The sequence below is a fragment of the Phymastichus coffea genome, unplaced genomic scaffold (assembly GCF_024137745.1).
Source record: "Phymastichus coffea isolate CEN01 unplaced genomic scaffold, Cenicafe_Pcof_1.1 PCOF00052, whole genome shotgun sequence".
NCBI lineage: Eukaryota > Metazoa > Arthropoda > Insecta > Hymenoptera > Eulophidae > Phymastichus > Phymastichus coffea.
The window spans coordinates 1,098,057-1,110,598 of record NW_026706863.1 but is presented as its reverse complement, the minus strand read 5'-3'; the positions used below and the strand labels follow the sequence as shown (position 1 = coordinate 1,110,598).

General features: G+C 39.0%; 1 protein-coding gene across 2 annotated transcripts in view; it reads left to right on the top strand.

Moving 5' to 3' along the window:
- LOC131665551 (agrin-like) overlaps window positions 1-12,542 on the top strand; it is a 213,429-nt gene that overhangs the window by 172,549 nt on the left and 28,338 nt on the right. For both annotated transcript variants that reach the window (XM_058937487.1, XM_058937488.1), the window contains exon 6: window positions 9,757-9,993. In XM_058937487.1, the coding sequence (XP_058793470.1) occupies window positions 9,757-9,993 (237 nt within the window). The remainder of the gene's footprint in view (window positions 1-9,756; window positions 9,994-12,542) is intronic.

Below are 12,542 nucleotides of genomic sequence, written 5' to 3'. Positions count from 1 at the left end.
AAAGAACGCAGTTACAATTCGAAATTATAGTGAAATAAAAGGAACGTTCGGCAAGCTCGTAACCTGTATGTGTGTGGAAAAAAATAAAATATTAAAAAAACTACAGGTTGAAAAATGTCGTCGCATCTGCATTATTCGTTCAGTGGGAAATGGAGCTCAATTCGATAATGCCGCAACGTCGAAGGCAATCTTGTGCCACGCAGTTGCTGACTTACGTGATTTTTCGCTATTTAACGCAGCTCCGTGATAAGGTACATGTATTTTATGAATACGCAAACAACGCTTAGAAAATGATATTTGCGGGTACATTTCATTTCGAAAGTTATTCTTCTGAGAAACGTGCGGACGTCATCCATTTTTGCGATGGAAAAAAATAACGCAGCGATAAATTTAAAATGATCCTCGAATTTGTTTACTCTTCCTATACAGTATTTCCGAGAAAAGTTTTATTACACCAGTGACAGACTGAGAATACTCGGGTTGCCAAGCTAATATTTACCAAACATCCAGGTCATCGTTTTTCGAAATATGATGTGTAGAGTTTATCGATTTTCGAACTATATTACACCGATAAGCTTCGGTATATTCAATTCCACGGGAATTTGAAAATTTTGCAATTTAGAAATATCTTGAATGCCAAGATTTACTCGCGTGGGAGCACGAGCAAACGATTTCCAACTATTTTCAACGTGAAGTATAAAGTAACTTTATAAATGATCTAAGCTTCGATGTAGCGATTCAACTACCACAGAAACATCTAAAACAATATTAACGTGAAGTTCCGACTACATAAACAAAATAACATCGACGAATTTCCATGTAAACACAATTTTTTGTGATCAAACGACTAAGGTCTTTTCCATAACGTATAGGCTCCTATCGTATAACAGATTCACCGCGAAGAGAATCGAACGCATTCAGTTAGTATTCTCTAGTGGAAGTGGCTCTTTCTTTCCCACTGTGTTCGTCCGTGTTAAGTATGCAGATGAAAAATGCAAGGCAAGAGAGATGCCATTTTCTCACGTTCCTTTCTACTCTCGTTTCTCCTTCTTTTCCTTCGCCTTTGTCTTGTTATTCGACTTGACATTTTGATCCTTTGCTAATTTTGCTCGTCTGCGAATGGCTTGCCTTGTTTATTCATTCTTCTCAGGATTCTCGAGATAGACGATGTTTGATGAAACATTTATAAGGATCATGGAGGAGTAAAATGGCGTGGACAAACGAGTTGAGATGGGAAAATAACTTTAAGTGAAAAAGTTCGCGGTTGGTCAGGCAATTTCCTGAAAATTACTCTTTGTAAAAAAATTAATTTGATACAAATTTTACAAATACCTTTCCTCTTTTTATTCTTGCTTCCACCATTAAAAATAGTAATCTAATTGTTGGAATCAATTTGACAATTTCAATGTAGCTACCATAATCGACTGAAATACTCGCTTAACGAACAAATAATCCCATCGGAAAAGATTCTCCGACGCTTAAGTCACAAAAACACATCTAAATACCGTGCCAGCGCGTGCGGCGTACATGACAACACGTTATATCAAGTTGAAAAGTGCTCGCGTCGTCGCCTAAACGAGAGTGCACGCGAATGAAAGAAGGGCACATTACCCCAAAGAGAGCAGTTACACACCGAGTAATAATAAAAAATAAACGAGCAAACGTAACAATCACAGCGTAGCAGTTCACTGAAGCTCTTAATCGCGCGCGAGAAGGAAAAAGCAACAAAGTGATCGCACTTGATGCACAAGCGTGTGCTGCGCGCATGGATGCATTTCTCTCACGACGACACCTCCTGCTCATAAGTATTGTACGCCTCGGGCATATTCTCGGAAAAGCCCGAATCAGTGGCAGCACTTGCGGAAGCTTATTGATGCGATTTTGTCATGCTTCGCTCGCTGAATTTCGCCCTATTAAGCTTGGAGCTAACCCTTTGTGCTGGGCCACTTGACTTTTTGCGCAAGAAATGGGAGTTACCTTTACTCGATTTCACGCAAAATCGAATAAATCAAAACTACTTTGCTATCAAGAATCAAACAAATTTTAATGGTACACAAAATTAAAAGCGAAATATTATAAAATCGTCAGTCGCAACTGTTGCAGTAAGTCCACCGTATAGCTTAATTCAGCATTAAACGGCTACTTAATTATCAGTATACCGCTGCACAGCTGCGCATGCTAAATTCACGAGTCATTAAAACTGTATAACGGCATGGGTTTCGCTCGAAAAATTTTTCATTGCACTCGACTTCGTTTAGTCACATCGCCCATATTCATGATTGTCGGTATATCATCACACTTTGTGCATTTTAATGCTCATTTTCGTTATAAATCGTTGTGCCTCATTGTTCTCACTCTCTTAGTGTTTTCCTTCATATGCATCCTAGTGTTGTATTTCGCATATTTCTTTCCACTTCGATTATATCTCGCTAATTCCTTTTTCTTATATACAAAAGATGGACATCCTTGAGATTCGTTAGCTCGAAAATTTTTGTATTCGAACTTCGCTTTTTCAACACATTTTTCTCGAACAGGAATAAAGTACTACTAGATTATAAGTTGAAGAAGAAGAAAAAACAGTTTACCTTCTACATTCGCTGTAGCAATCCGTTATATATAATTGTTGTTCTTGCAAAAGTAGTTTCCATGAATGCTGCATACGGTATTAGTCAAAACTCGACCCATTATTTTTCTTTCGAACAAAAAAGCAAATTTCGCATTCTCGGAAAACAAATATGAAGAGAAGAAAATAAGGCCCTCGCGAGATTATAACGATGAAAATCATCTGAAGTTAACAAGAAGCAGCAGGAAAAAAAAGAGAGTAAGGATAGAAGAATAATAATAAAAGCCGTCGGCAACAAAGCACTCGCGTCTTCATTCTTGCTCATATTCATTCTCATCTTGTCCTTGCTCCCCTTCTCTTTCATTATTTCACTGGCGCGTGTATACGATGTATAAAAGCGCCAGCGCAACATCGCAAATGAACGCCGCTGCTCGAGTATTGAGCCGCTGCTGTTGCTGCTCTCTTATGCGAAATGGAAAGTCAAGCGATCCGACCTATCTCTTCGCTAAATGCATGCGCTGCCTGACTCGGCTACAACATAGTCGCATTCCCCTCTGCAATTTAATTGCTACTCGGCTATCAAATTTCTGAATCGTTTGTAAACTATGTACTCGGGTAATTCCTTTTGAGGACCAAGATTTATTGATTGTCTCCTGCATTTAATACTGTTTCATTGAAATATTATTGTTTTCGCTTCGTTCTTCGATTCCTACGAATAAACCCGATAAGCTTGACAAAATAGCAAAAATAAATCCCTATCGTAAACTATCAATGGACATCGCAAAGCTAACCGAGGCACAGAAGCAAAAATACAGATTTTCGACTAAAAAGCTGATAAAGCCAACAGCAACAGTGAAAAAAAAGAAAGCTAGCGATTTCTTTGATACGAGATACTTCCGTAGTCAGGCAGCAAAATAACGTTCGCAGGAGCCAAGCCCTTTTCCGTGTCATCCCGCAGTATCGCATGCGAAATAACAGGCTGTATGCTTCTACTGCGACGAGTTTCTACTTAGTCGACGATTAAGCTTCGTGGAAACTCGGCAATTTACGTGAAAAAAAAGAGAAAAGGAAAATGTGAAAAGGAGGGAGTGATTAACACTTGAATCGTGGTTCATGTTCACTTACCAAATAGAATTGGACGCGCGAACGCGCTATTAAAATATTAAGAATTTCATCGTGCAATATTTCTGTGTGAAGTTATCTTTCCAATCTTTCAATTATTAACACCGCGTTTGCACTAATTAAATCAAAACTCTCGTTCCACATATATAGTTAACTTCAATCACGAAATGTTCGCAAAGCCCACAAAAAACTTCCTTTCTTTAAAAAAAAAGAATCCAATCGATAACTACACAACGATGTCTTCCTCGCCTCTCCCTCGTAAAAACAAAACCGCGAGCAATTAATACAAGCCTCAGCACTTACTCAACCCGCTGAAGAATAAAAAAAAAACACAAAGATCCGATTCAAAGGAACTTTTCGCTTTGGTGTCTGTTCAGTGCCTGGAGCAACGTCAAGGTTGGAGGGTTGGCTTTAATTGAAGACGCTTGGAGGATCTTTGTGAGCGCTGCAGATGGCTTCCTCTCCTTACCTCGCGGACCATTAACTCGTCCCTCGGCTTTGTGCTTGGCGCGTTAATCAGCATAGATAAGGGTGCGTGTACGCCGGACGCGCCGCCCGCCACCAACTTACTTCTCAGAAATACGGATGTTCGGGTTAATTATCTGGAAATTTTCTCTCGCAAGTTTTCTTTCGATCGGTGTATACATAGATTTCGAAGAAAGTGTGCTTTAATCTGCTTTTCAATTGATTGATATTTCGTAGATAATTTTAATGATTTTTTCTGTCAGCTCAGTGATCTTATAAAATCATATCGTTTATTCTCACCCAGCTATTTTGTGAGCAGAAATTTTATTTGGTTTCACAGAATAATAGTCGACGTAAATTTTCACAGACTCAATCTAACAGCTAACAATATAGTTCATCATATTTCACCATGAGCGGGTGAGTGTTGTAGATACTTCTATTTACCGAGAAACATCTTGAATTTAATTGTAAGACTCTTTTTATCTTGAGATTTTGGCATTTATTTGTCAGTCTAAGTAATTCTTAAATATCAAGTGTCAATTAACGAACTTTACCGACCTCATTTATTTCACTTTGGCTTGAAATAATCGTCACTTATTCTATATTTTAGAGAAAATCAATAGACTTGAGCGAGAATAATTTCACTACTCTCGACACAGTGGATCTTTTGTATTATAATGTTGATTATAATACTTGAATAATTAAAACTAATATAATTAATTTTCTGTAGAAAACCCAACGATACTCTTTTGAAATCATAGATACCGAAAATCGGCAAAATATGCACATTCCTATTAAACGAGATCATCGTTAAGACAGAAGATGTTTTTGAAGGATTTGATAAGTCATATTTTTTAGAGAGTTTTAAAAAAATGGCTAGAACGTAAGAAAAATTGTATTTTCTTTAAAAGAAATTATGTTGAAAAATGAAACTTCTCCACAATGAAACAATTGTTAAAAGAATCTGCATCTTTAAAAACAGGAGTACTTATTGATCCAACCTCGTACATCACTAGACGACACTTGTTGAGGTTAAGCAAGGTGCATTATTTCGAACAACACCTTTTCCAAACTTGTTTTTAACTCTTGCCTTAACCTGTTTTTTTCGAGAGAGAAACTCGAGAACGAAATTTATGTCGTCTGCGGAAATATTCAGGCGCGACGAGGGTCTGTGTATTTTCATAAGTTGGCGTCGCTCGGTATGGAAATTACAAATCGCCAGATTGTTTCGAGGTTCTTTTCCGTGAGTTTCTTTTTTTGGAATAAGTAAGAAACTATTGTGACATGTAAAACAGTAGTTATGTTGTAAACTTGTTTTCATTTTTTAAATTACTAGTTCAAAGTACGAGTGTATCGTAGAATCGATAATCAAACTCAATTACCGACTCGCTTTCGCAGGCAAATCGAAGCATGCGTATATAAGTAAGTGTAGATAAAAGCTTACAATGAGTTCTTTGTGCGACAGTCAAGTGTTTCATAACCCGCGAATCGATGCGAACGCGAGCATCGGCTTGGTAACAACTGTATTGTCCGTTTCTCTCTCTCTCTCTCTCTTTCTCTTTATCTCTCTCTCTCACTCTCTCTCTCTCTTTCTCTCTTTCTCTGTCTCTCTCTCGCTGTCTCCCTTTCTCTCTGCTTGCCAATGGATTTTTCCACGAGGATTCCGTTGACGCTGCGTTTTTCTCTCACTGTGGGGGTCAGCGCTTTTGCTTTTTAAATTTTGTTTCCCCCTTTCATTTCGCTGAGTCGTAAGCAGAAGTTGGATTACTAGAACAAAATAGGATTTCCAAATAAAATGTAGTTGTGACATGGATGATCGTCGAAGCATTTTCCAACTTGAAGATTAAATAAAAAGACAATGCCTTTTCAATACAATTTACAATCAACTGGCAGCAGAGAAACCACGATTATTTCCATACATTGACCCAACGAGATAAGGGCACTAGCAATGTCCCTCATGAATTACATGTCATGTAACTCAGATGAGTTCTCTCTCGAGGTAATTAGTTAATGCAGCGAACATCCAAAACTCAATCCCAAGTCGAGGAAACATCGGGACATTGCGTGTGTCTCTCGATCGATCCAATACTCCTTGTCAAACCTACGTGTCACTTCCCCCTTCTCCACGGCAAGGAGTCTCTTGGAAATAACAAGGGTGAATTTTCGTCGTAGTCGGCGCCGTCGTCTTAAAAGACACGAACCTTGGAAATTTCGCGAGCGCTAATTGCCGGCGGTTACATATCGCGCGTGCCGAGAATATACTTGTCTCTGATGGCAGAAACCAGTAAATTTTCAGATGACTCTGCGGCTTTCAAGACGAGAAATAGTGGTTTTGCTATAACGACGTGCTTTCCAATTTCATGTTTTATTTTATTTACTTGTAATTCAATTCCTCGCATCGAACTTTATAAATTATGATTTAAAAGTAAGAGAAAAGCCTTTTACTTAACTCTCACAAAGCATTATAAAGTTCTCTCTACTGAGCTGTATGAAGTAATCTAAAATCAATGAACCTCGATACCCGCACACAGCCCATATTTTCTAACAGACAAGCTTGTAACCCCCTTATACCAGCTCCAACAAGCTCAGTATGCCGTCGACTAATTGATGATACTTGGAAAAGACAAATATTTCAGACATTTTACAGTTGCAAGTCACTCCTAATCACTTTTTAATTATTCGATTTGTTCAAATTATCGTCCGACATAGTTTCTGTCGATGTAACGAGCTACAAGCGCAGCAATCGCGTTGTAAAAACGAGAAAGTGGAAGAGAGGTAAAGTATAAACCGCTCATTAAGCTCAGCCTCTGATACGCGTCCGCAACCGCAAGCGGGAAGTTCCGCGCTACCTGTTATATAGGCTTGGGTAGCAAGGTTGAGGCCATGTATGTTGACTCGTCGATGCTTTACTCATTAGCTACAACTGTAACTTTTAATTAATCGGACAAAAAAGAAAATCTCTTTATTTTTCGGTTTGCATTGTCAAACTTAGACTGACGCATGTTTAATAAAGGGAATTTTTCAATTACAAGAAAAAAATTTCAATCTAATATGAACAATATTCATTCGTATGCAGATTTATAATTACAAAGGTGTATATGCTTCAAAGGAGAAAAGCCCGACGAAGTTTCTGTATATAACTTAATACCTCACATTTGACACTTTTTCCGCGCGAAGAGTTGGACTAACGAGAAAAATAATAACACACTGCGTGTATGCGAATTACAATCTGCAATCTCATCTCTTTCGCGCTCAAAAAAAAATCTAGTTGGAAAAAAAATTTTTAAAAACTCGAGCACTGTGCCGAATAAAAGGCAAACCCCCTCGCAGCTGTATGAAATTTTGTGTGCGGGTAAAGCTGAAAATCACCAAGAGATAGATGCCTTTTTTCTCTATCACCAGAGGATTACAGAAATGAGCGATAAATCATGGAGTCGGCAGCAAACCCTTAAAAAAAGCGCTTTTTTGAATGGATTATTAATTGTAATGTCTGAGTGTTGGTCCGAATCGAAAAATCAGCGCGCTGCTACTACTGTTGAGGTGCGCGCACGCGTGTGTGTGTGTGTGTGTGTGTAAATATATTGGTAGTAAAATAATTATTTTCGCGCTCGTTTATGGAAGGGTAGATATAATTTCTTGCCATTGCAATCGTTATCATTACGGTATCATGTGCACTAATCAATTAAGACAAATGTTAGTAAATAGGTGTATATATGAATTTATACCTATGATATGTGCTTAAAAGAATGTGCCTTTTAGTATCGGTTATATAATATCAAATTTAAGAGACAACAATGAATTTATTACGGTATAAATATAAAATGTTAAAGCCATTGTAATATATGTAAAAATCTTTCTCGTCCCATATCTATAACAACATGATTAATCATTAGTACACCGGCAAAAAACAGTATTCTTTTGATACATATCACGGTATTTCTCTGAAGCGTGTTAATTAAATCTCCGTATTCACGCTCACAAAACAAAAAGATGTAAGCATAAAACCCTGAGTTCGCGTCAAAAGAAAAAAAAAAACATTCTTTCTCTACCTCGCAAGCTTCGTTCGTTGAAATTGATTAAATCTCGCGGCGGCGTTGCGACAACAGAAAAAAGAAGCTGAAGCGCGTGAATAACGGCCGGCTGCGTCAAAAGTGATACCCCCGAGCGCGCGTGATGTCGTAATAACTGGACACCCTCATTACGCCAACCCATGCAAATTGCATTAACTCGCGATATAAATCCTCGCGCGTACACGATGCTTCCTTCCTTTTTTGCCGCCGCTGCTGCCGTTGCAAGTCGCGTAATTACGAAACAGTCGTTGTTTGCTGGTACTGCGATCACTCGCTCGCTGATGAATTCATACCACGCACGAGATGGAAAACGAAATTTGAAAGTGGCAAGTGTGGCTGTGTGGTTTATGTACATTTCCTGGTGTGCTGCGCAGTAAGACAAAATTAGACTGATTAACTGAAATTGAATTTGCGAATTTTTTATTGTTAATAATTGTGAATACATTAAAATATTAAACTTTTTAATTATACTTTTGCGTCCAAGCATATTTAACGGGAGCATCCAATTGTTCCAGCTAAAATGCAAAATGTTCAACTCTGCGCTAGCAATTTTTTGCCGCGAAATTCCAGTCGTATGTTCTTATTCTCCCAGCATGTTTGATATTCTCCTTCCTCCCAGTCGCCTCAAAATAGACCATGCATTTATCTGCACGAAAATTCCCTAATGCCAGCGAAATATTTTCAAATTAAAACGAGCACGCCGCATAATCGAAGAACGAGACAGCAAAAAATAACTGTTGGTCCCGTAGTTTTTAATCAAACGTACGCGGGCGATGAATTACAAACGCAGAAAAAAAGAATACACAAATGCACAATCTTCTCTGTCCCGCGTGTGATTTATGCTGGTGCACGCTCGCAACTCAATATTGCATCAGCGTAATTACGTCGGAAAGATGCGCTCGAGCGATTAATTAATCGCTCAATTGGCACCACTTTAATAATCGAATTGTGGAATACATATTCGCTTTAATCCTTTGTCCTTAGTGTGGTATTTCTGACGCATGAGAATTTTTTTTGTGGTCTTTAAAGCTTGCGAAGCTGGAGTTGATTTTTTTTTCTCGGATTTCAGCCTAAGAAAAAAATTATTTTATTATTTTCGTGGACTATTGCTACAAACGAGCTCGATGGAGTTAACAGTGCTGACGCTCGTTTTTACGCTGGTCAATTTGGCTAGGAGTTGCTACATTTTTCCTGCAGGTATAGATACACTAATGACTTGACACATTGACAATGATAATTTTATACACGGATGCTCGCGGCTCCACAAAAAGAACAGAATTAGGTTGTATAGGATTTTCATCTTACGCCTGACTAATTCCAGACTGTTACTACTGAATACTTTATGATTACATGTACCGAGATTCTGATAATTTATTTCCAGTTGAGATAATCTTTGAAAATACGAAGATATAACAATGAACACTAATTTACGATTAGAATAATTTATTATACAAATAAAACGCGGATAGATGTGTATTCTGATCATCGATCCCATGTATCAAAAATTAATAAAATCTATTTAACTTTCTGTTACAGAGAAAGTCGATCCATGCGAGAAATTAACTTGCGCATTAGGCCAGTATTGCATACGTAATCGTGATGCCACAGAAGCAAGGTGCGAATGTCGCGAATCTTGCCCAAGCCTCGGTGATCATGAGGGTGCGGGTACCGTATGTGGCTCGGATGGCGTTGATTATCCAAGTACGTGCGATTTGAATCGCGTCGCTTGCACCAAATCTGCCAACATCACCGTTGCTTTCCATGGCAAGTGTGGTAAGTTATCGTTTTTATTCAAGAATTCATTCGACAATGTGTTATTTGGTATTGTATGAATCATTCCGAAACACCGTTTGGACTTTGTAAATCATCATGCGAAACACTGGTTACTCACAATAAATCCGCTAGCCGTAAAGCCATAAATCTTCATCAAACACACATAGAGATAAGCGAATAGATTTAAAAGCCAGTCACCCTCATATTCATCGTGCCCGTATATTTTGATGAGACGGCAGTTGATCAAAAAGAAAAGAAAAGTGGAAAATGGATGCCACTTCGTCGGCGCTACTTTAGCACGAAAATATTCGTATTATGAAGGTCCACTCTCTGTCTCTGTCTCTCTCTCTCTCTCTCTCTCTCTCTCTCTCTCTCTCTCTCTCTCTCTCTCTCTCTCTCTCTCTCTCTCTCTCTACCTCCCTTTCTCCCACGCATATGTATTGTATATACCAGCGATAGATATATTTTTGCCAGTAGAGTTTTGTATCGAAAGCTATTATTCAGGCGAAGCACAATAAGAGCCAGAGGGAAAGAGAGAGAGAGAGAGCCAATTTCTCGCGTGACACTGGCACAGGTGCGTCCCTGCGTATATAGTGAAACGAAAAAAAAAATAATAGCGAAGCACACAATTCGAATCGACGACGACGGCGAAAAAATAAAATGCCACCATCGCTATTCTTTTTTCGTTCAATTTTGACTCCTGCAGCGAGCGAGGAGCGTATAACTAATCGCTAGTACGTGCTTGTAATTTATTTATTTCCCTCGCCAGCACGCGTGTGATTTGTATTGTTTAAAGTTGCCATTTCGCGTTCGAATAGAATTCTCACTTGCGCATATTAGTTTTACTAATGGGAAAACAATTTCAAAAACGATTTTAAGAAAGCTTAACGATGTTACGTCATCTGATAATACCCCGTCAAATGTATCTCTCGTCAAAAACAAAAGCTGTTGGCACGTATTTCGTTTTTTGAAATTAACGACTTTCCGATTTTCACATAATGAAACGTGGAAAATAAACGCGGAACTGCTCCAATGAAACGTGCATTACTCGCACTCCGACACTTCTGCCTCCCTTTCTGTGTCAGAAAACAAAAAATGAAATATCATTTGGGGGAGGAGACGCAACTATAAATGCAACCAGATGCCGTTAATAATAAATCCATTTTCCGTCTGGAAAATCCAAAAATAATCCGCGACGTGGGGCAAGAGATATAACCACGACAATTGAAACGGTTGCATCGCGCGTCATTAACGTGTCGTTTTTCACAGCTCGTTGGACAAGCGACGCGGAATTACGCAAGAGCTCAAGCGAATGCGGGGTAGAGAGAGAGAGAGAGAGAGAGAGAGAGACAATGACAAATTAGCCAGGCAATTGTCAGGCTATTGGCAGCTATACTGTCACACGAAGAGAGAGAGTGCGCACGCTGATCCTGGCACAGACACACGAGTGAGAGAGAGAGAGAGAGAGGGAGAGATAGAAACAGACAGAGAGAAACCCGGGAATACGAATACCTCGCACCGAAGGCGTTAAATGCGAACCGACTACTCGATGACAAAGACCTCCCTCACCATGCCTCTCTCTATCTCACTCTATCTCTCCCTCAAAGACGTGAAACGAATAGTTCCTGTGAGGGAACATTCCATTGCCTAACCGAGAAATGTTGCTGTTGAGTTGAATCTTTCTATGAACTTATCGGTGAAGTCGAAGTTACAATTTTCTGACACGTATACTCGATATTGCTGGAGAAAAATTTTCAGATTTCTCAGAAAGGTTGTCGCGTTCACACTCCATTCATTTAATAGTGGAATATTTTCGAACTTTCTTAGAATTTTAAGAATATAAACTATAACTTGTCATCGTAAAATTTTTTACTAGAAAACACATAAATCCTACTATATCAAGTTACCCACTGCGAGATAAATAAATGCATTCATAAATCGCTCGTGATTACAATATACTGCACTAAAACCATTCCAAAGAAAGAAACAACACAATATCCAACTTGACGTTAAAGAGCATTAAGAGCGCACTCGACGCAGCGAGAAAAAAACGAAGCAGTAGCACTTGATTAAAAATAAAAAAAGTGAGAGAGAAAGAGAAAGAAGGAAGAGTTCACGCACCTATCGCGATGCAACGCCATGCGAACGTGTATATCGCGTGTGCAGCAGCAGCACGCGCTCGGTAGAGAATTAAAAAAGCGGGTAGCGAGGAGGAGGAAAATTCATTAAGCTTCCTCCCACTTCGTCGGGAAGGCAGCACTCAACGTAATTTTCCGAGCGGCACTCGAGGAAAAATCGCGAGAGCACCGGTCAAGGGCTAATCTCTCTTCTCTCTCGTCGCGTGTACATCCTCGAGGGATAGCACCTCTTTTTTTCTTTCATTTTTTTTTTCTTCTCACAGAAGCCTTGAAGTGTCCAAAATCCTCTGGATTCTCCAGGTGGCACAGTGTCGAGTGGCAGCACCTTCTTGGATTGAATTAGCAAGTGTCTACTTGAATTATCATTTTGTTGTATGAAGTAGGTAGAAAATAAAATGGAATAACAAAAAT